Source organism: Falco rusticolus, chromosome 5 (genome assembly GCF_015220075.1).
Source record: "Falco rusticolus isolate bFalRus1 chromosome 5, bFalRus1.pri, whole genome shotgun sequence".
In the NCBI taxonomy this organism is placed as follows: Eukaryota; Metazoa; Chordata; class Aves; order Falconiformes; family Falconidae; genus Falco; species Falco rusticolus.
The window spans coordinates 56061091-56085510 of record NC_051191.1 but is presented as its reverse complement, the minus strand read 5'-3'; the positions used below and the strand labels follow the sequence as shown (position 1 = coordinate 56085510).

Sequence of the window (24420 nt, the reverse complement as noted above, 5' to 3'; positions counted from 1 at the left end):
CTGACCCCGCCCTGCCGCCGCGCAGCGGCGGGAACGTTCTAGAAGCGGAGGTGGCCGCCGAGTCACGCCTGGTGCGGCATCGCTCCCTGTTTCGTATCGCCGCCCACCCCTCCTCGCCCTGCGCTGCCGGGATCCCGCCGTGGCCCTGGCTCCCCCTCACGCCTGCCGGCCGGGCGGCACAGGCGGGCGCGGCGGGCGCCTCAGGCGACGATCATTGGCGGCGGCGGCCGCGCTCGCTGATGGTGTCAGAGCGCGGCGCCGCGGCGGGGAAGGCCCGGCCATGCGCGGGCTGGGCCGGCGCAGGGGCGCCTGGGCCTGACGGGGGCGCGGGCAGGCGGCCGGTCGGGCGCCGCGGTAGCCGCGTCCCTCGGACATGTCGCGCCTCTCGGCCCGCAGGCTTGGCGCGGCGCTGAGGGGCTGGCGCGGCTTCTCAGGTCAGAGTCCTTCTCCCCCCACGTGCCTTACTCCGCTCTGCCGGTGCAGCCGCACTCGGTGCAGCAGGGCCCTGCCCGGCCTCCGCCCTCGGGGCTCCGGTAACGCCGCCGGGGCCACGCTCAGCGCTACCGCCGCTTAGGGCCTTCCTTCTGTCCCGGCCCAGCTGGGCTTAACGGGCCTGGGCAACCGTTCCGCGGGGCGTGCGGGAGGCGGCGCTCCCGGCAGCGAAGCTGTAGCCCCAGCCGCGTTGTATCCGTGGGAAGAACGGCTTATTACTTGACAAATAAAGCACCGATGTGGAAAGCTTCTCGCTGTCTTTAAAACACTGCTTTATTTCATAGTTGCTGTGTTCTCCTGTCTCGTTGCGAGCTATCCTGCTTGTCTCCTCTGTACGTGGAGAGGAACGGAGAACACTATTTTAGACAACCCAAAAAAGCCGAAATCCCATTGCACTGCCTCAGCCTCCTAGACTGTTACTCCAGTCAGTCATTACACAGCGAACGCTTCATGTTATGACTCTCACCTGTCATGCATAAGTAATCTTCAATTAGCAGCTAGCCATACTGGCTCCCACAGAAAATCCGTGGTCTGCATGTTTTGCTATAAGTCTCTTTGAGTCTCGGCCTTGCTGAAAGGCCCACAGCTGTTCTGCTGCTGCTGTGCTTGCTTATGCTAGTGAAGAGTTGATTATTATTTGTTCTAAAAATCCAGTGCTGTGCTACAGCAGCATGAGTTGATTTTTGTAGTAGTCGCATGTCAAGTGACATAAAAGAGAACCAGTTTCCAAAACATCAGCTGGTAGATGTTAGGAAACTGATTACTGTCTCCTTCCATGTGTCTGATGATTTGCATCTAGGCACAAGCAATTTTTAGCTGCAAAAGGCTGTGACTGCAAATTCCAAAGTAGTAAAGTTTGTGACATTTAGTTTTTGTCTTATCGTGCACACCCCCAGCTCCCAAATGCACACTTCTAACTCTCTTTAAAATTTGTCTGCTTTGGCTGTTTGTGGATTTGGAAGTGGGATGCATAACTATGCTTCTGATGAACTGCCTTCAATTTGGCTAACGCTACTGTCAAGTAAGTCAAATACATAAACAGGGAGTCCGGAGTGTCGTTCATCAGGAAAAAAATTGCATTGCTGCGTAAATGTGTGTTAGTTGATGGCTTCTTTTTAGCATTATTAGTAAAAAAACCCAACAAACCCAAACTGGAAGGGCCTTGAAAACTATAATTGTTCTGGATAAGTGGTATTTTTTTAAGACATAGTCAAGAAATGATAGGCAGATGTGCTTCATGCTCTGTGGTGTTTGTGGGAAGCAAGGGAGGGAGAGTGCCAAGTGCATCACACCCACGTGAATAAACAGATGTGCAAACCAACATAGCTTTCTGGGTTTTCTTCTGGGTTGTCAGGTTTAGTGCGTGTTAATTTCTTCCGATTTGATTTATGAATATTTGATCATTAGTTGAGTTGTGTGCACGTTGTTTCACAAAATATTGTGGTAGACAACAAATTGAGAAGTTAAGGAGGGATATTTATGTGTTATAAGGTTAGTGAATGCTACTAAGAGTCAAGTGTATGGAGGATGATTTTGCAGTTTTCTAACAAGAAAGGTCTTTTACCTTGACATGGTGCATTTCTTTTGCTCTAGTTTGCAAGTCATGTGCTCTCCGAAGATTTTCAATCCAGCCTGCCCAGCAGAAGAGGATTCCAAACCGGTACTTGGGCCAGCCCAGCCCCTTCACACACCCACACCTTCTCAAACCAGGTTAGATTCAGGTGCTGTATAAGGCAATCATTGGTATTTTCTTGTCTGTATTTTTCTGAGGTGTCTAGGACAGAGTATTAATTTGCTGCATCATAGGTGTCCATGGTTTCAGCTGTTTGTGATTCTCATCATTAGGCAGTAATTATATTTAGTAGCTAATTTCCTTGTCTGAGATGATACTGAGTCCACAAATAGGCTTCACATGTTAGCTTTTTACCTTTTTTCTTGTGGCATGCTTGGTGTTGCTTACTTTGGTACTGCAGACCTTTCACGGGAGTGGCATTTCACGAGCTTGTTGCCCTGCAAATACATATGATTTATATTAAGGGGGAGACCTTTGTGCAAGCTGAACTGCCAGAATGCTTCATATCCAATGTCTTGTGAGTCACAAAATAAAGGTCTCATTCAGAAAAGGAGATGGGGGGAGAGACATTGATAGATAGACACCACTTGTCAAAAGAAAATAGCCCCTTCAGAAGAGTATTCAAAGCTGGAAAAGAAGAAAAAGAGACTTGTGGCTATGAAGTTAGATGGTGGCGGTGAAAGAGAAGCTGAGGTGCAAGTTTTTGAGATTAATGAAAATGAGCATGTAGGTATGAGATGACCATGATTAAAAAAATTTGGAAGTGAAAATATATTCAAGAATGTATCCAGCAAAGCATTCTAGTTATGTGTTGTCTTTCCATAGGTGGGTAAACGGGGAGAACAGATGACTATATAACCATATACCTCTATATTTAATTGTAGAATAATGCCAGTCAGAAGGAACCTCACAAAGTTAGCAGGTCCACCCTCTGCTCAAAGCTGGGCTAACTTGAATATTAGCTCAGGGTACTGATTAACAGCTCACAGTAAGTGAGGCTGACCATTTTAAAGGTATTCACTGGAAGAGAATTCTAGCTGCCCACAGTAATTTTCCATTTAATAAGGGAGTGATGTTTTCCTTAAAATAATATGACATTGGTTTGTTACAATTATTGTTTTAAAAATGAAATGCCTTTAAGGCAAAGAGAATTTCCAGGCCTCGCAGTCAGAAGACAAATGGGATTTCCGTGTTTCACCTCATTGCAGCTTCTAAACTTCACTGGACTGTGGTTGTTAGAAAACTGACTGGAATGTGGTGGAGCATGTGAAATTTTCAGTATAACATTGCAGAAATGTGAGATCAGATTGCATTAAAACAGTTTCTGTATTCTCTGTAATTTCTAGATCTGCATGGTAAAACAAATATAGTAGTTTTATTGGTTTGTTTGCTGGGAGTTTTTTTAGACTTTCAAAACCAAATAGGTGTTGGGGATGTATTTTTTTGAAAAGGTGTAAATATGTGATTTTCTTGAACTCTTGTCAAGGAAAAACATTCTGGAGAGAATTTGCCCCTCCAACCCCACTCACGCAAGAATCTACTTAAACTACAAGTCAAATTTCAACTTTTGTTCTAGAATTGTCACTGTATAATACATTAAAGAGGAAGAAAAGATAATCAAAGTAGAAAGTTAACAGTATGAAAATGCATTCTATGTTAAAATAGGATATTAGCCAAAGTACTGATTAAGGCTCCTATATTAATTTAGATCATAGTTAAGGAGTCTTACATACTTAAAAATACATACTTCAGCTGTTGTTCTTTGTTCTTTCAACTTCCGTCTGGTTTTGGTGAGTGTCTTCATCGCTGTACTTTGTAGCTTTTGTGACTAGAGCAGTTTAAAATACACTGCCATCTAAGAGATTGGTTGTTTAGTTAGAGTCATTAGGATTATAATATTTAACTTCAGAAAAAAACAAATTGCTAATTATCGAGGAAAGCTACATCAGCTCTGGAGAAGGTTCCTTCTCTTAATCGGAGTGATGCCAGCCTGCAGTTTGCGTTTGGTTTCTGCCTGGAATCTTGCTTGTGACAGGTTTGACACTGCCACCTCTGTGTTTCTGCCTGATCTCCTAGTGTCTGTAACACTCAGTCTGCCCCTTATGGTTTAGAACTAGTTACTTTATGAGTTGACTTGGTGTGTATTTGAATAGATGTTCTCGCTTTATCTGAGGAAATTAATGCTCAACCTCAGGAGGTAATCTTCTGTTCAATGTCCAGATGCTATAAACCCCATCAGTTTTCAGCAGTCAAAGTTCAGTTTGCCTTGCCCCTTCCCCTTTTTTCATGTCTCTGCAAACGTCCATCTTTTTGGATGTTTGTCTAAATCTGCCAGGTTTTGTGATTTCTGCCTTTGCACGTATTTGCAGAAATACGTAACAGAAAATCTGGTTGGTTAACATAAATTTCTGTCTTTGCATGATAGAGAAGCAGACTGAGGATGTGCTGTAGGGATGGAAGCTGAAGAGGTGCATGAGAGTGCAGTAGAAAGGCTCGTGAGGGATTACAACAAAGCCATGCATGTGAAAGGCATCAGGGAGTAGGCAAAAATCAGGCGTGTGAGTAGTAAAATGTCATGAGTGCTTTGAATTTGTCAATCTCATTTGTTTTGTATTTGTAGGAGAGGTAACCCCAGGATTGTCACAGATGGAATATGCTCTTCGCCGACACAAACTGATGGCGTTGATCCAGAAGGAAGCTCATGGCTGGGATGGATTGGACCACACCGTGATTCTGCTGTCCAACCCCACATACTACATGACCAATGACATCCCCTACGTTTTCCACCAGGACACTAACTTCCTGTATCTCTGTGGGTTCCAGGAGCCTGACAGCATCTTGGTGCTGCAGAGCATTCCTGGCAAAGCACTGCCGTCCCACAAATCCATGCTTTTTGTGCCCCGGAGAGATCCATGCCGAGAGCTGTGGGACGGGCCCAGATCAGGCACAGATGGAGCAATTGCTCTCACAGGAGTAGATGAAGCTTACACCATCGAGGAGTTCAGGCACTTAGTGGCCAAGCTGAAAGGTAACAAAAAATGGAAGGGGAATGAGATGAGGTGTGGTTTGCAGGGTCTGAATGGTATGGGTTTGGAAGGTGGTCTGTGACACCAGTTCAAAACTTACCATGAAGTTGGGGAGGTCCAGGAGGTATGGCAGTATGACAAAGGCAGTTGTGAGTTCTCGTTAGCTTCTCGAGAGTCACTAGTGGATATGTAGTTTTGCAAAGAATAGTTTTTTCTCCCCTCTGAATTTCTTGTGTATCCATGTGAATGCCTGTGTGCATATCTGTGAAACATAAGGAACAGCATAAGCAAGAGAGCATCGCAAACTATGTTGTTTTAGTCATAGCTTTTTGGTGACAGAGCCAGAACCACGTGAGGTATAGGAAACTTGAAGGTATTTTACTCATAATAGACTTTGAAAATGATCCACACAGGGAGGTTGTTAGCCCACTCACCTTTTTTAGTTAGATGTTGACTTATTCTTGCAATGCGAATGTTGCTATCCTTTAGACATGTTCTTCTACGTCTAACATTACCATGTAGCCTCAATACTTATAATCCACAGTAAATTCAGATGCATTATAAAATGAAGTTGAAGGCTTATGACAATATAAAAAGGGCAAAGGCTTGGGGGATTACACAAATAGAGTGAATTCTGGGGTCTTAAATACCAAAATACCATCTCAGATTCTAGTTATTTTGTTTCAAAAAAAGGATATATTGAAAATAGAAAAGTCACAGAAAGGACAACAAGGATGATGAAAAGTATGGAGTGGAGTCTGTATGAAATACATGCTGGACAAACCTGCTCAGATTAAAAAAGAGAAAACAGAAGGTAAGGTATGAGAGATGTGTATGCTTATGGAAAGCACAGAGAGGATGAGTAGAAATGAATAGTTGCTATTTTTCATGATTTACGAAGGGAACAATGAAATGATCACATGGCAGGTTTTGATACCTTTTAAGTTTTAAGTTGTAGATCATTCATGGAAGGCTTGGAATGTCAAAGTTATAAGTTTTAAGACGTGTCAAAGGTAGTTTTTAGTTCTGTGGGGGAGAGGTCCATGAAAAGCAGTTCATCACTGTAATGAAAATGCATCCTTGAAATGAAGAAACCAGAATGGGGAGGAAGTGCCAAGGGAAATACTCTTTCATAAATATGGTTTCTTAGAGACCTCTTGTAAGCTTCTGCTAATGGCTACTGTCACCAAAGGAGAGCCTAGGTGGACGTTAGCTGTGATTCAGCATGGCTTTTCTACTCGTTGCCATTTAAAATGCTGTGGGGAGAATGCTGGTGCTAACTGTGATGTTCTAAATAAATTTCTACATAGGTAAATACATTTGTCCTCAGTAAGTTCATATTCTTTGAATGGCTGAAATAAGCAGTTGTTCCCCAAAGATATTCTGAAGTGTAGTTTGATAAAGAACCTGATTCCATGCGATAGGGAAAAGGTAAATTGTCTTCAGGCGGGAGCATCAGGGGGACAGGCTAAATGAGAGAATAACTGAGAACATGCACCACTGCAGTGCAACAGCTGCTTCGCTTACGCAAGTGCAACTTTGTTACCAAACTCTGGATGGATCTGTGCAAGATGCATGTGTTCAGCGATTATCATAAAACCCAGTGTTTGCATAGAAGTGGGGTTTGTCAAATCTACATGCTATGAGTTGGTAATCTTCCAGATTCTGAATAGATTTCTAGTATCCTGTTACACTGAAAGTGTCTGTATGGTCTGTAAATGATTGAGAGGAAGTTAGTTTCTCAAATGTAGCAGCAGGTCTGGTTTAGGAGGCGTGAGTTTGTCCAGTATATGGAGGACATTTCTACATTTATTTTCATCTGTATCAGCTTTTGTTTTGTGTTCTAGGGGAGTCAAACATTGTTTGGTACGACTTGACAAAACCAGTGCATACAAAGCTGCACTCTGACTACATGCAGCCCCTGGCTGAGATAAAATCTCAGAACAAAAACCACATCCAGGGCATCCGACATCTAGTGCAAAACCTTCGGCTGATCAAATCTCCTGCAGAGATTGAAAGGATGAAGATAGCTGGACGGGTGACAGCAGAGGTATGGGGTCATGTCTTCTCCAGATGAACCAATGCATTCCTTTAAAGAAGAGAGGGGAGAGGGCTGTTGATGGGGTGATGGGTTGGAAGGACAGGTTTGGTTTAATCTGTTACTGAACTTCTGTGCCTCGACTATCAGCTGGGCTCAGCTCCCTCCAGGTGACAAGGAGAAACGGGAAGACTGCTTGGACTACCAGCTTCTTGCAGTTAGTGTAACTCCAGTGAAAACAAACCAGCAGCTGTTAGACTTTGTTTAAAACCAGTATCTATTCAGGAACAGGAATAACCTCTTCCCAGCTTCCCCTCTCCTTCCCCATGCCATTTTCTTTCCCATTTATCCTTTTGATTTTGAAGAAACGGGACTTTTGTGAACATGTTTCCTTTGTATGTCTCCATGTTTCCCCTTCTCCCTCAAATACATTTTGAATTCATTGGGCAGTTTTAAACAAATCTGACAGATACCTCAAATGGAGTTCTGTCTTTATGAACATTATTAAAATAGATAGCCAAATAGGAAAGAGAGGCACAGCTTGTCTTTCTCTTGGAGAGAAGGAAGGAAAAGCTGCATAAGACACTCCTATTATATGTGAGGGAATCCACAGGTGAGACAACTCATAAAATGCTAACCCCTGGCATCAGCTTCAATCATCTAATCCTTGTTCAAAAACTAGAGCCAAGCAGCCCCTAAATACAGTTTCAAGGGGAACAGAGCTTAATTGGTTTTGGTCCTGGTAGCACTCTGCATTTTCAGCTGCCTCTGGTTCCTGTGTTCTGGGCCAGCTGATTTTAGGCCTTCCTCAAAAGACAGCAGGTAAAAAAAACCCCAACTTCCTTCAAGTTCAGGCTCCTTTGCTAACTGAAAGGCCTTTCTTTTTCGTAGGCTTTCACAGAGACAATGTTTGCCAGCAAATCCCCGGTGGATGAGGCTTTTCTTTATGCAAAGGTGAGTACTTTGTGGCCGGAGGTGATATAGAAGGGCTGGGTGTTGGTTATCCTTCCAGGAAACTAGAAATGTCAGATCTCTTCGTAATGTGCCTCCCACTGTAGCACATTTCTCCTTCACCCAGTTCTTGTGATTCCTAGGACATGTGGAAAAGTCGGTGTGATGAATTCTTCAGCTGTGCTTCCGGTACCCTTTTTGAAGGAACATAGCGGTTGTCTTTTTCTACTGTATTTAAACACAAAACTTACTAAACAATCAGAGATAACAGTTATTACCTTATTCTATAATACAGGTCTACTGTACAGAGCTTAAGTAGTTATCACACTTAGTTGTAAAGCCTGCTTCTTTTGACTCTAACCTCTGACTACATCAAATTACCACAGCTGTCTTGAAGCTTTCAGTTACAGTAGACGCCTGTCAGTTACAAAATAAGGACTAATTGGCCTGCTCATTTGGTAAGGAAGTTTGTAAAGAAGTGCAGTGAGATGCTTGCTTGAGAAACATCAGCAGGATTTGACCCTCTATTACAGTGTAGGTGGGCCTGTGCTGACATGGTGCTGAGCAGCAGTGACTGACGTAAAGAAAATTATTTTAATTAAAGTGTATTTTACAGATCAATTTTTCACTCCAGATCAGGATTGTAAAACCTGTTTTACTATCTGTAGGTATCCTGGAGTGTTCTGTCCCATGGGGTTTTGGTAGTTACAGAAAAGACATGTTATTCATATATTAAGGATATAGAGGGTCTTTATAGATGTCAGTTTATTAACTTCCATGCTTTCATCAGCTTCATCACTCAAGAAAGGTAAAGGAACTTGAAGCTTACGATGCTTTTCTCTTTTTTTCTTCCCCTTGGACATTAAGGTAGTGCATGCTTTCAAACGTTTTAGTTTAACAGAGTCATGAAAATAGATGCTGTTGTAAATATCCTGGTACTTGCAATTTTAAAAGGCAACAACAAAACATGACTGTTGTCATGCTGATGTTTAGGATCTTTGAAATTTGTAAAATTGTATGGCAACTAAGAGCATCCTCACTTTGATTTGTGGCAGTGTAATGAATGTCTGAAACAATATTGAACAGCTTGCACCAGAAAGCGCTTCCATGAGACCAGATGCAGACTTTAAACACTCTCATGAAAAGGGGATAGTTCTGTATTTTTTTCCTCCAGTGTTCTTGGAAAACCTTCGAGGCTGCTTTCATTTAGTAAACTCACTTTCCAGTTTTTTGTGTTGTACAAATTAAGAAAACAGTTGTAGGACACGAATTATAATAGTCCCGGGGCAGTTAATGATCTGAATCAGTCTAACGGTGTCCTCTCTGAATTGGTATTCCAGTTTGAATTCGAGTGCCGGGCTCGTGGTGCTGACATCTTGGCGTACCCCCCTGTTGTTGCTGGTGGCAACAGATCAAACACTTTGCACTATGTGAAAAACAATCAGCTCATCAAGGTAAACCATATGCTGTCCAGTAACTTAGAATGCAGTGCTGTGACACACTGTCCCCATATGTATCCCCTGGGTGCTCTTTGTTTTGACTGAACAGATGAAAACAGGTACCTGTTTTCAAGTGAGCAGGGGAAAGGAATCCTACCCTGGTTAGTTTTACTGTCAGTGACAGATTAACTTTGCTCCATCTAGTCTCTTTCTCTCCTCTTTGCACTTGCTGCAGTGTTTTCTGAACAATGAAAGGACTTGCAAACAAGCTTGCAAATTACTTCATTTAGCAAGCATGTCTGGTCCCACACTGTGTGCAGCAGTGCGCAGTTCTGGGTGGGCTGCTAAGCACACAAAAGAGAGGGACGACTGCAGGAGGCAGAGTGAAGGCACTGTAGGGGGTCTTCTGCTGTCACTTGCATTGATTGGCCTTGCATTGCAGCATAAGGTGCAATAGTGTGTTCCTGCTCTGGCAAAGATGAAAAGCATTTTGGACTCTATGTAGGCCAGCAAAGCAGGGAAAGAATCAACGTTAAATGTTGAGAGGTAGATTGGACAGCTGTAGGTAAATTAACGTGTCTTGTCTTACTTTGAAGATTCACTTTATTGAATTGAGCCCTCTCCAGCTTTCCTGACAACATGCTTTTAGATTCAGTTAACTGTTTTCAAAAGCAATATTCCCCCACTGCTCCACTCATGATTCGCTTTCAGAGGAGCATATTTTTCCTCTGTCTTAATGCAGGATGAAACTTTCCCCCACTAGCGTTGTCTTTTCTTGAAGCTGGCATGCTAGCAGACCTTGAAATGATCTGCAGAAACAGACATACAAAAGATATGACAGGCTGCTTTTGGCAGCCTTTGTTGTACTGTCATCCAAGGTCAGGCGTGCTCATGTAACTCTGGTTGTTTCTGTTAAAGTTGTTCACTGAAATGACTGTCACTTGTTGGTTGGGTTTTTTTTTTTTTTCAAAACTGTTAAGTAGGAGGTTAAACTTGTAAACTTGACTCTTTTCCTTTGTGTGCTGCTTCTTACAGATCTTGTTGCCAAATAGGCTGACAAGGTGTCTAATGTGAAAGGTAGTGGAAGGCTGCTTATGGCCTTATGTGGACTTCATTCAGTCCACCACTTAGTGGACTCAGCTTTAAAGAAAGAGGACAGGATGCACAATGTAAGGCACTTACCGGACAATCAAACCACAGGCTGAATTCCCTTAGCCAATAAATTGTTACTCGGCTTGTTTAATTGCTTGGAAGAGGGCAGGTGCTATAATTTCATATTTTACTTGAAGAATTGAACCAGCTGTTCTGAAAAAGTTTAAAAGTACAGTTTAAATGGATAGTTACTGGCCTGTCATTCAGTGGGATAGTGATATCTGCTCGCTGCTAGTTTATCTACCGTATAAGGGTTTGTGGCACTTAACTGTACACAATGATAGTAGCTAGCACTGGAAGTAGTGCTAGCAGTGAAATTCTGCTTCTTATTTTTTCCCTTAATGTGCTAGAATTATTCTTTGTCATTCCACATCATGGCTTCTGATGCAAGTCACAGTTCTGTGGAGTGAATCTCTATAAAAGGCTTTGGATTGCATGTAGTATAAATCCATTGAGAATTTAACCCAAACTTTTTACAGACCTCACTGCTCTATTTGTTGTTAACCCCTTTAAGAAGGCAAAACAAGGCAGTGGTTTTGTTCCTGGTCCTTTGTCTTTTTTGCATGGCTTTTTGGTAGATGTGCAGTCAGTGATTTAATTGACATGGAACAGTTTTGCTGAACTGAATTGGAGGTTCACATCTCCAAAAGTTTTTTTTCATCACCAGATGGATTCAGAGCAGTCAAGAATATATCTTGGAGCAGTCAAGAAAGTCCCAGAAGAGAACAGGGAAGATGGTTCAATACTGCATTTACAGTAGTGATGCACTGTCAGAGAAGTGATTCTGCTGGGTGCTCCTGCCTTGTGACAAGGCTAAATCTTTAGCTATTGGTGATCTTGTGGGTGGCTCAGAAATACATGTTTTTGTTGCAAATCCCTTCTGTCTCAGTCACAAGCAGCAAAATTCTAGTGAAAGGAGTCACTGGTGTAATTTGCTGGAGTAAGTGATGCAGGTGTGAATGGGACTGATGTCTCAGAGGGCAGAATAGTTCAAGAAAAATGTCTGGTTTTCCTCCAAAGTGTTTGAAAATCAATGTGTTAAGAATTCAGGCTGTAGATAAGCATAACAGTCAAGAGATTATCTTGCAGAGAAACAATCCAACTGGAATAGCCTATTTATAAACAGTAGCACCTGGGGTGCTGCTTGTTCTGCAAAAGGAATTCACATCTTTGCAGCTGTTTTGCAAAAATAAATACATAATCTCCTTTCCTGCTCTCAGACAGAAAAATCAATTCGGTTAATAGCCAGACTGACCCACAGGGCATTTTTTCCTGTTATTTTTCAGGATGGTGAACTGGTCTTGCTAGATGGTGGATGTGAGTTTTCCTGCTATGTAAGTGACATCACGCGTACCTGGCCTGTCAATGGAAGGTACAGTATAATAAGGCTGTTTTGAAGAACTTTGAGAAGCTCATAAATAATTGATGGATTGAGTGTTTAATCTCTGTGTGAGTAGTTTTAACATGCCCCATTCTGTGATTCTTCAGAGTAATCAAATTATATAAACTAATCTTTTAGCATGAGAAGCTGTATTCCCCACTGCCTCATTAATTACTGCATGAATATATGCGATTACTGCTATTTCCAGCTATTACAGTGTGCTTAAAGTGCAGAGAGGGCTTTTGTGTGCTCAGATGTGGCTGACTCTGGTTGTGTGAAAGAAAACAGGAGTTTAGTTGACCTGTACATGGTTTTCAGTCGTGAATTTATTGGTGTGATGTCCCTGTGATTGTGTGTTTGATTCCTGTATGTTTTGCTCAAGTGCATTCTTTTTCCTGCAGTAGCTTTGCCTTGGGGTTAGGTTGTCAGCTGAGACGCTGCCTCTACACATTGTACTGAAGGGCATGTTGTGGTGATGCTTTGTCTGGCATTTCCTATGAGGGGACAGTTGCTTTCCTTTCTGACTTTCCCTGCTCCAACATTGAACTGAATCTGTCCCCAGAATAGGTTCTGGTTAGAGGTTTAATTGTGAGAAAATGTCCTTTGTTCCTTTTCTCAATGGTTTCCAGGTTCACCAAACCCCAAGCGGAACTATACCAGGCTGTCCTGGATATCCAGAAGTCTTGCCTGAGCCTCTGCTCCCCAGGTGTGAGTCTAGAAAATATCTACAGCCTCATGCTGAGCCTTATTGGACAAAAACTGAAAGAGCTGGGTGTTCTGAAGAGCAGCATCACTGAGAGCCACTTCTTCAAGGTACTTGAAGTTTTTTTTACTCCAGCTTCCCCCTACTAGGTCTGACTGTTTGCTCCTTGGGTTATGTTAGTGGCTTTAGTTTGGCTCAGGAATGTGCTTTTGAGATTTATCTTCTAATTGTCACCACACACTGTGCTTTAATTCATGATGTGGGCTGGTCTCAGCCCGGGACTGGTTTTCTTTCAGACAAGGCTAAACTTGAAGATGTGTTCCAACCATTCGCGCACAATTTGGTCTGAAGTAACCCCCCAATCTTACATGCACATAGTGTGAATCTTTGTTCTTTGGCACTTGCTGTTTCACTCTGCAGATCCATTCCCATTGGCCTGCACTACTTGTTAGTGTAGATGCAGCTTTAGAGTACAGACAGTGCAAAGGGACCTATTAGAGACATTGGCACTAACACAAAATTCTGGGTCCAGGGCTGGCTGCAGGCAGTTAGTTGTCATTTTGCAATCTGTTTAACGTAGTGTAAATCTGCAGTGCTACCAAAAGGTGCAGCCCATTCTTCTCAGTCATTCCACCTGCTGCACCTTTTAGTGTCGGTATTGGGATTTACAGAGCTACGTGGTGAACAAGACTGGGAAACTGGTCTGCCTTAGAGCCAAACCTGCAGGTAAAATAAGATTGGTTTTCAGTTAGAGAAGTTTATCTGGTCCCACTCACTGCAAACATGCATGATTTGCAAAAACTGTAAAACACCTCTACTCATAAGACCCCACCTGAAGTACTGTGTTAAGCTCTGGAGTCCCCAGCATAAAAAGGACATGGACCTGTTGGCATGAGTCCAGAGGAAGGCTACAAGTATGATCAGAGGGCTGGAGCACTTCTCCTATGAAGACAGGCTGAGAGAGTTGGAGTTTTTCAGCCTGGAGAAGAGAAGGTTCTGGGGAGACCTTATAGCTGCCTTCCAGTGCCTAAAGGGGGGCTTTTAAGAAAGACGGGAACAGACTTTTTAGTAGGGCCTGTAGCGACAGGATGAGGGGTAATGGTTTTAAACTAAAAGAGGGTAGATTTAGATGAGATGTTAGGAAGAAATTCTTTACTGTGAGGGTGGTGAGGCACTGGAACAGGTTGCCCAAAGAAGCTGTGGATGCTCCATCCCTGGAAGTGTTCAAGGCCAGGTTGGATGGGGCTTTTAGGAACCTGGACTAGTGGAAGGTGTCCCGGCCCATGGCGGGGAGTTGAAACTGAGATTATCTTTAAGGTCTCTTCCAACCCAAACCATTCTGTGATTCTGTGATTGCTGATGCCCATGCAAGAAAGATGGCAGAACCAGGTGACGGAACTACTACCCCTTTGGTAGCAGGACAGATTTCTGCCACAGGTAACTGTCCCACGGTGTCAGTGCAGCAACAGCACAAGTCCTTGCCAGTGAGCAGAGGCGCCCGCAGGTTTCTCTCGGCAGGCAGCAGCACAGCCAGATGGGAGCAGCGCCTGCAGCTCAGCCCCCGGAGAAAGTGAGGAGCCCAGTAGGACAGAGGAGGAATTAGCTTTTTGATTCCTACTGTCAAGGAGCTTCTCTCTGGAGGGAGGGACATTAGGATCGTGCGGGGGGAGGGAAGCGGTGTCTGTGGCCTGTAGAGGTGGATTAAAATCCTGCCATAGCTACTGAGCGAAACGCACACGTTTGCCCTGTTGTGCTGATTTGCCACATGATGTAGCAGCTGTATCAGCTGCTTGTCAGGGTCTGCTGATGGGAGCAACCCAGGGCTTGGGTGTTTGAGGGATGAAAGGGTCGGGGCAGCAAAGCTCAGTGAGCCAAAAACTGAAGTCTTGCCTGACGTGCTGAGGCAGTGATGGGCTTGGCCTGTTTTTTTCAGTGAGGGGGAAAGGCAGTCTGCAATATGCTCATAATAGGCACCTCATACTGGTGAGTTTTAAGATCCATCCAGTTCTGGTGAATGGAAGGCAGCCGCTGGTGACCAAGTCATGGCAGTAAGATTGCTAGTTAAGCACATAACTATTCTGTCTCTTCTTCCCATCTTTTGTATTGGAACAACAGGTTAGGCTGTGCTGAACCGCCTCCATGACACTTGTTTTGTCTTCTGCTAGGCTGTTCGAAAGTACTGCCCGCATCATGTGGGCCATTACTTGGGCATGGATGTTCATGATACCCCGGATATATCCCGATCGCTTCTGCTGCAGCCAGGCATGGTGATAACCATTGAACCAGGTAAAAAGATATGCAGTCAGTGGTGGACAAAAACATGCAACACCGAGGATAAAAGGGTAGCATTCGGGTCCTTTCTGGTGAAATTGAAAATTATTATAGTATTGGAAAATCTTAAGTTATTCCCCTTCCAAAGTCATTACAGTATTAGAAAACCCTATTTCCCTCCCAAACACGGCCAAGATAACAAATTGTGGAAGCAAATTCTGAGATGTCTGTGCAGCAGGAAGTGGAGTAGTGTAGACCTCGGACTGTTAGTGTTTGACCCATGGCAGCGCGTGTCAATGACAGTGCAGAGAGAAGCAGGGTCAATTCACTTGTGCTATGTTCTTTGGTACTGTGACTAAGCTACTACCAGTCGCTGGTAGTGTAAGTCTCAAGCATTGCAATCTGCAATTACAGGCATTCACAACTTAGTTTTGTAAATTAGATGTTCCATGATGAATCTTTCTGCTTGTCGCTGGATTTGGAGCTGTCAGCTGGAAACTGATATTTAATGCTTGGCTCTTCTCTCTATTCAGAACATTGTTAAAATCATCATTGTGAACATAGCATTGAGAGCAAGAAGTGCAGAAAGGCCAGCTGTAATTGTGGAAGTTTTTATTAACATGATAGTGTCTGTAGGCACTAAGGGCTGCTTTTCTTTCTTTGTCCACCATCTGCCATGAGTGAGGGGAAAGAGAGTAGCTTTTCTTACTAAAAGTTTTCAGGATCAAACTCAAGTTGTGTTGCTAAAAATGCAACCCTGCTTTCGTGGTGGTGCAGTAAGGGAATGGTGGTGTTCTAGAGACTGTTGTGTGTTTTAATTCCCTTTCTTCTTTCAGGCATTTATATCCCTGAGGATGACATGAGTGCCCCGGAGAGGTTTCGTGGCATTGGTGTGCGCATTGAGGATGATGTTGTGATAACAGAGGATGTACCTCTCATCTTGTCTGCTGACTGTCCCAAGGAGATCTACCACATTGAGCAGATCTGTGGCCGCAGTTCATGATGCCCCTTCTCTGCCTTTTTCATCCTCCTTGGGAGCCACAGCCCTTCAGGGATGCAGATCCCTGTAGTGGGCTGTAGTTGTCAAGTGATGGAGGGTATGGACAGTTGATGGTTATTTTCCAAGACTGGGGCTGGGAAGTGGAATGCAAAAGGCTCGGGTACCGAGATGTGAAAAAAGAAAGCAACCTTTTCTGTGTGCATTTTCCTTCTGATTTGAGTAGTGCTGATGTTGAGCTGTTGTAGGACATGAGGGTGGATTCTTCCTTCTGCTGTGTGGATCCATCTGTTCTGGTGCCCTTGGAGGGATGAATTTTCTCAGTGCCACCAGCAGGTCTTCTGCTTGGTCCCTCTCCAGATGCATAGGTGCAACTGCTGAGACCAGGGCCCCGATTTTTCCGCTTTAGCAGTAGTTTCACAACAGTCAGACTTTAAAAATGAAGCTTTGATAAATGCTGTTTTGGGGGGATAAAGTGTGTCAGACAGCTTTGATTTTTATAGAGTGCTGGAAGAAGGGATTTTGGTAGCCAGGAAGATGGGTTTAGTTAGGAGCTTTTTCTGAAGCCTGTGGAGAATGCTTTCAGTATTTTAAAGATAAGGATGTGTTTGGGCCTTGCTCAGATATATGCAAAATAGGCCAGCAGTAGGGAAAAACATCTCATCTAGTCTTTCAGCTTATTGGAGTGTTTGCTAATTTCAGAAAGGACAAATGGTGCTCAGGAGGCTGGACATACCCATTCTCGCTGTCTTTCACATTCCCTTATTTTTGTCCCAAATGTCTCTGTCGGTCTCCTGTTCTGAGCTGACCTCTATGTAGGAAGCAGGGCTGTGTTGGCTGTGCTGGGCTCCCCTGGTGAGGTGCTGGTTCTCACCTAGATGTGAGGTGTCCAGTTCTGGGACAGTCACAGCACCTTTCTGATTTATGCTGTGTGTATTTTTGAAGAGTCTGCTCTATAGCAAATCTCAAGTCTTTGTACGACTTTTATAAAGAATTTAAATTAATTCTCCTTTTCAAAACTCTCTGGGCATGATCACAGCTGCCTTTTGGGTTTTGCCAAGTGCAGTCAGTAACTAATGCTCTGTGATAATATTTTTGAGGCAGCTGCAAATGTAATGAGGGTCTAGAATGGGTGAGGAGTAAAGAGAACATCTTCCCTCAACATCAGCCTACCGCCCAGGCCATTGTATGCAGTAGTAAATACACCTACTAGAGGCAAACATGGCATCTGTGTATTTACTGAAAATATTTTGACAGTCAGCTATTTAATGTGTCTGAAAAATGCCTCTTCTCAGTGCATCTCCTGTTATTTATGCTTGCTGTTACATCTCATCATCTTACTTCCTTTCTAACCATAGTTTTCAGTAGTTTTTGTCTGTTATTCTCAGTTTCCCTTCCCTTTCCATATTGTCTATTTTTGACCTACTATAATGTCACTGTTTCCTAATCCATTTTGCTTTCTAATCAACATCACTGCCTCTTCCCTGGTTTGTCCTGTTTCCCCACAGTGAATGTAGTCAGAAGCGTGGGGGGAAGGTTGTCAGGGTTCCTTGAGTTTTAACCTCTGGCTGTGTTGCTGTGTAACCTCTAGTAAAATCTACTTTTTTTTCTCTCTTTTGTTTTTTTCTTTCTGGGTTTCATTTCACTTAGTGAAGGCCAAATGGACAGTGTCTTGCATCTCTCACTGCTTTTTATGGGAGCTGGGTGCCTGCACTGGGGTTTGAATTTGGCACTTCTAAGGCAGCCAAGGCATGCCATGGTTTTATTTGTTAAACATGATGAAAAGCAAATGCTGTTATAGAGTTAAGGTATTGAGTTTCACCTAGTTGAGAGAATTTGCTAATCTTGAATGGAAGCGTTTGTTAGATGCTCATACATTACAGTGCAAACTGTTAGAAGGAAGGTTTGTTGAGTGTGGACACAGAATTGATGAATACTTTTGATGTTCTGATCTGTAACACATTTGTTATTCTGATTACACCTGTAGAGCCATATCAACTGGGACAAATCTTGGATTTTGGAACTACGTAAGCAGCTTAGAATAACATTAACCTGAGAGCTACATGTGCGCACTGATCCGCACATCTGCCTGTGTACCTAACAGAGTTAATAATTGTACTTAGTGTAAATAACCCTTTGAAACACATATAAAAATTATTTTTAAAATAAAACGATTTGTTGAAAGTCATTTATTGGGCCATCGAGTTGCATGGCTCTTCAATAGATATAAACACCTCCAGAAAGAGCATTATTTTTCAGGGAGATTTGTAAATTATCTGTAACCTATCCTGGACTTGAAAGAACATTCTCAAATGTAGGCACACGCTAATTCCTTTTCCTCTCAGGAAAATCCTGCAACTTGCAAACATGAATAGGTCTTAGGAATGTTGCAGATGAATGTTTCTGTCAGTAAAGAAGTGTTTGTGACTCTTGCTGAGTGGGGGCTAATGGATCTGCTAGGGCTGCTGTGCCACACCATGCTAAGTGTGTCTGATTCAGGCTGTGCGTTGCTCCACATTCTGTAATTCTTCCACAGCGTTCAGTCATTTCTTCAGTATAAACTGCTGCTAATGTTTTGAATCTGTTGTTCCATGTAAAGAAGAGTGTGTTTTGCAGAACGTATTAAATTTGAGTCTTATCAACCTGACTTTTTGAAGGCTTTTTCTCACTTCTTGCAGAGGTGGATAATCAGAGTATCATCTGGGACCTACACACATGCTGCAGCATCCCTTGAATACAACCAAATCCATGAACATTTTATGTGACTTTCATCAAGAAAACTAAAGAACCCCTTCTCCAGCTGCCCATACCCGTGGCGTACCTCCCCAGTTGCCCATCCCATACTGTCAGATTTACCGTCTATCTCTGCCACAGAAAAGATTCCGCGCTTCAACCACTTGGGTGCAGGAGCCACTCTCAGTGGCAGCACGAGTTGCCAGCTTCTTGGTGAGGGTGTTGGTGGGATCACTGGAAGCAAAAGAGAAATTGAGGTATATGCAAATTCACTTAGGGAGGGATTTTATTGCAACTATGGCACAGGTCTTAAAGGCATCAGAGTACAAGAGAGAATGCGAGCCAGCCATCCCTGTTGAGAAGGTGCTTTGCTTTCAGAGGAAGCCCATGAGGCTTTTCTTGGCTTTCCCATTTCACCCTCTACCAGTGGCCTGCTTTGCCTTGCAGAGAATTTGGTGGTGGTAAAGTCCTGTTGTTAAAGTACAGCCTGAGCAGAGGTGCTAATTTGCAGATATGCTTCTGTTGTCAAAGTAGAAAGAAATTCGGCATTTAACGCAATTTGGCATTCTGTCTCTGTTATCTGTGAAAAATACAGTATGTCTTTCCTAAAATTGCATTCATTATTTTACAAAGGAACATGATGGTGTAGGAAGGAGCAAACTGAGGGAGCATGTAAGAGCATGGAGATGGAGGTTTTTGGGAATGTACAATGCAGTAGAGAAGATTTGGAGCTGTGAGGATGTATGCAGGTAGATGTGAGAACAAGTGGGTATAAGATGGCTATTCAGTATGTGGTCAGAGTGGTGCAATAACTCCAGGAAACTGGTTATGCTAACCAGGAGGCCCTGATTGATTTCTCCTGCTCAGGAAGGGAGGAACAAAGGAGTCAGATTGTATTGATGAACTTGATCTTAACAGTTAGTTTAATTATTTCTTTTAAAAATCAATAGAATTATCATATGAGAAAGTTTTCTGCAGTTTCTTGTTATTGATCATATGTCATATTTAAATAATGTGAAGGGGAAAAAGTACATTTCTAGGCAAAATCTTCATTATGATGGAGGGAGCAAGGCTAAGGTTACATGCTCTTATGCTACCCAAATTATTGCTATAGAAATTTAGTAATTACTCCCAGGAGAATTACCATAAAGCTGAAAGAGTTAGGGTTAAACTTAGGAAAAATCCATATGAGATAAATGACAAAAATGCTTTCTTTATGATGAGATTCTTAATACTTTGTGTAATTAGGTAACAAAACTCTGCGCTGCAATAAATTGACATATTTTTTTCTTTTAAACTGAGTTGTCCAGAAGCCTATATACACATCTTTTCATTAGCACGCTGATCTAAGCTGCGTTTAAGTATATAATTTTCTGAGATCATTACAGTATCTCTGTTAAATGTGCTCCCTACATGCATGCTCAGCCCCTACTTGATTAAAAATCACTATTTGCACACTGTCACAACACTGGTTTGAGGAGCGGGTCTGACTTACGAAATTCATTCTATTTCAGAGGTATAACAATAAGTTACATTTTAAAGCAGAATTCATCATCAAAGTGGACAGTGAGGCACGGTGGGCTCAATGACGCTCAGTTTTTCCCGTCGGCTCCTTTCTGCTCCTCCGTTTGCCTTGCTGGCTTCAGTGGCTGCCAGCTCTGAGCTGCCTTTGCAGCAGGAAGCGGAGCAACGAGCCCCCGTCTTCCTGGGACAAGTTATGCCTCGGCCTGCCCCGTTGTTTCTCTAAAGCAGCACCCAACATTTGGCTAACCAAACCCAGATTCGTCAGAAGATGGGCAGAAAGGAACTAGGAAGAATTTCCAGGTTCTCCTTGTTTGTGTGTTACCTTCTCTTTCTGACTCATACTGCATGTGCCTTTTTAAGTACTGGGACAGTTATCCATTAACAATGGCACAGAAAAAAATTTAATTCCTGTCTGGGTAAGCCTGATGACCAGATTTTGAGCAAAGAAAAATTTAGGAAGAAAGTAGACCTGGGAGTGAGAATGGCTACTGTAGGGTTCAATATGTTCCTTCCCCTTGGATGCTAGGGAAACTGCAAGAATTGTGTGCAGTCTTGGCTTTGGAGCTTCTGGCAAATGTCGGTCTCAGACATGCTGTGGTGGGCCAGAACTGACAGTGGTTGAAGCTCTGTGTTGATTTTCTCCCCTCAAGACCATAAAGAGCCTGTAGCTTTTTAAAGAAATCTCTTTTTTTCATTACTTGGGCAGGAATATCATGGCAGCAGAGGTTGGGAGCATCCAGCCAGTGGTTCAGTTGTCAACTAGGAGAAGTTGGCAGTCCAGCAAAAACTGGGTGAGACGCAGATCTTTCCCGGGAAATAGGCTCACTGCATTTTTTTGTCAATAAATCAGACCAGTAAACAATATTGTGTGGGAGGGAGAGAGGCTCAGCTTCTTTCTATTCCCAGGCAGAATGAGGCTTCTGCCTCTGTGTGCACTTCTGGGACATTAATGTAAAATAGGATTGGCCACCGATCCGAGCTGAGGTTAAGCAGTCTGGCTCTTGTACAGGGAAACAGCAGGTATCAGGTAATCTCTTACATGTGAATCTTTTACTCAGGAAGGTAGTGCTTTAAGTTTAGGGATAATATACTTTGCTTTTCCAGTCTAACGTGTGCACAGAGTGCAACATACATCAGTTTTGCCTATGGGAGCTACAACCAATACCTCTGTAATTAACAGTTTAACATCTCAGTGTGTATGCGTAGTGAACATTGTAGTAATTCAGAGAAAGGGTAGCTGTTAATGGTACAGTAGGAGATGGGGTTTAAGCTTTCTCAGTGCAGGTCTCATTCCAGGCTACAAAACCTGGTGTTTCTGATAGTGCCTATGAACACCCTTTCGTACTCCTCTTGGTGGACTGACCATTTCTATTGAGTGACCTCTGTGAAGTTCATCATTTGTGTTGGCATTTCTGTGCCATTGTCCTCATGTGCCATCAGGATCCCACTTTGATTCACATTTTAAAATGTTGCTTCTTGGCTAGACAAGGTTTGATATGGCATCAGGGATTAGGAGAGTTCCCATCACGGGATGGAAACCGCTGTGGAGCCGGGTCTGGCTGCCTGCTCGCACGCTGTGCATGTGTTCCTTCAGCCCAGCTGAGCTCATTCTCAGAGGGACAGAGAGACACGGCCCTACTGACTGCTCAGGAATTTGCATCCCCCTGCAGCTGCCCCTGTCACCGAGGCCTTAAATCTCTGACTGTCCTTCTAACTGTTCCCCCTCCAGACTTGTGGAGGTACCAGTCTGCAGCCGTAAGAGCCATAACCCCTGGTGTGCTTGTTGCACTGACCTGTTACTTGTCAGATTCCATAAGGTACCACTGAGGTTACTGTGATGCATTGTAGATATCTGGTATGTATATTGCTTTCTAATTTATGCTTTACCCTGTTCTTATTTCCAGGAGATGAGCTTTTTAACAGCTATGTGGGTGTTACTGTGGTGACTGTAACCAGGCAAAAACATACAGTTCATACTGAGATAGTTCTACATTTGTGGACTTGGATATGATTAAGAGATTTTTAAAGGCATGCTGTATTTTTTGCACTTCCCTGCATAACAGAGAGGTTTCTTACGAACTTTCAGTTCCATGCTATAAAACGGAAAGGTGATTAATCTTCAAAAGCATGTGTGTATAAGTGTATTATGTACAAGCACACACCTATTGTGCAAACAAATGTTGTGACTTCTCGCTAGTTAGAGATTTAGAAGAGATTTTTCTCCAAGCATAATTAAGATTGTTTAGATATTTGGCTCTTCATTTCTTTATGCTTTATTTGGATTTCTTGTTAAACTTCATTTTACCTTAGAATTTCCAGGGTTTATAATTCTTGGAATTATTCCGTGTGAATAATTGCCTTATCTCTGTACTATATTTTACTGTAAATCACTGCCATGTAGCCTTAACAATGCCTCCCTCTTCAGTTTTTTTTTCCAGTTTTATAATGTAATTTCCCTGCAGTATGAGGCTTTTGAGGAATCAGCATTCTGTGATTCTCACCAGAGTGCCTTTCTGAAAAAGGTGAGAATGCTGTCTGAAAGATGTGATTATTACTCTTGAAATTCAAAACTGTAAACTGTAAGTTTTGAACCAAAGTGTATCATTCTAACTTAGGTTCTTAGAGAAATAAAATACAACAAGTGTAGCAATTAATGAAAAGGAGGATTGTAGTGCAAACCTAAATTCCTAATATACTGATAACTGCAAATTAATCTCAGCAATTAGGTATGAGAGCTATTTTCCTCCAGTGTACAGCTGTCTCTGAAGTTTTAGTGAATGTTAATAATAAATTAGAAGACTGATAAGCTGTTTCTCTAAGCTCATTTAAAACAAGAAATGTACCAAATGCTACATTTCTTAAGGACTCAATTTTTTAAAGAGTTGCAAGCTAACAGAGGACTGAGTTGAAAATTGTCTAGAAAGTTGCCCATCTCTGGTTAATCGAGTCACTGAATGAAAGGGTAGGAGGCACCCTTTGATCAAGTAGTTTAAGTGCCTTCCTATTACAGCCATTGGATTTTACCCCCTCAATTTAGTGTTGAGCCTGCTAGCTCGTGTGTGACAGCAACAGATCCCTCAGTAAAGGCATCAGCCTTGATCTGAAGGCTGGGGGAGGGAGAAGGATGGCTTGGAGAATTGTTTCTTTCAGTCATTTGCTCCAGCTGTTAAACTACCCCATCATTAAAAATCTATGCACCTTTTTTTGCCTGCCCCCTATCCCCCCAACAGGCATTATAGGGAGGATAAGGAGCAACTTTGTGTGTTTAATGAAGAGCTTGGATACCTCCTTTGGGTTCACTTTAGCCTTGACCATGGAACTGTGACTGTACTTCTATAAAAACGCCTACGACTCTGAACTTCATGTCCTCCCTTAGTTGCCTTTCTCAGAGTCCCTAGAGCTGCACAACAGGGTTGTTCACAGTTTAGCAAGGAAAGCAAATGCAGAAGGATAAGGAACTGGAGAGGAAAGAAAGAAAATAAGCAATGAAGAGACATAAGTGTTGCATGACTCTGGTAGAAAAGATTTTGGGCATGTACACACACAGAAGAAAATCAAGTCTTCCAGTAAATAGTGCCATCTGCTTTTTATTTTTTGTTCCCTAGTACTTAACATTTGTGCATTTGAAAAATTAAACGTAAAGTTGCAAAAGGGTTTGCAAAATGACTCCTGGATCTGGAACCATACTGCACTGAGGCCTGCCCCTCTTTTTGCCATCATGTTTGTTTGTGTAAAATATTCATGTAAATTGTTCGGGACAGGAGCATAGTTCAGACATTATCTAAGTCTTCCATTTGTTCCCGGAATCACCTGCCTTTGCAGATCTCTGACTACTTATGCCAATGCAAAGTGAAAGTAAAATTCCAAATCCTGAAGAGTAAGTGCAAAGGAGAGAACCGAGTAATCCTGTGACGCGATGTTTCCTGTGAGGTTACCTTCTGGACTCGGGATCTGGTGTTTCAGAAAAGACCCATCCTTGAAACTCTGTGTTCTGTTACGTTTGATCACTTTGACCTCCTCAACAGCAAATGGCTTCCCTTGAAATCCTCAGTGTCTGTTGTTCTTGCTTCACATTTGAAATCTAACAGGCATGATACAAATTTCAGGTAACTCCAACTTTTTTCCATCCTACTTGGTAAA

At 42.8% G+C, this 24420-nt stretch overlaps 1 protein-coding gene across 6 annotated transcripts; it reads left to right on the top strand.

The window, feature by feature from the left end:
* The first annotated feature begins 11 nt into the window (after positions 1-11).
* Positions 12-22520, top strand: XPNPEP3 (X-prolyl aminopeptidase 3). Of its 6 annotated transcripts, XR_005104694.1 has the most exons (12): positions 14-434; positions 2086-2202; positions 4686-5093; positions 6939-7141; positions 8021-8083; positions 9421-9534; positions 11958-12043; positions 12682-12865; positions 14921-15041; positions 15863-16123; positions 18702-19013; positions 22010-22520. XR_005104694.1 is itself a non-coding variant. In XM_037390728.1 (10 exons), exons 1-10 carry the CDS (start codon positions 374-376, stop codon positions 16027-16029), a joined length of 1524 nt encoding a protein of 507 aa, XP_037246625.1. In that variant the 5' UTR covers positions 14-373; the 3' UTR covers positions 16030-18670. The 6 variants fall into 6 exon arrangements, 3 of the variants coding, with proteins under 3 accessions (XP_037246625.1, XP_037246626.1, XP_037246627.1); XR_005104695.1 differs by lacking the exon at positions 22010-22520 and having other exon boundaries at positions 18702-20053; XR_005104696.1 differs by lacking the exons at positions 15863-16123; positions 18702-19013; positions 22010-22520 and adding an exon at positions 14073-14192 and having other exon boundaries at positions 12-434; positions 14921-15007.
* Positions 22521-24420: the final 1900 nt, after the last annotated feature.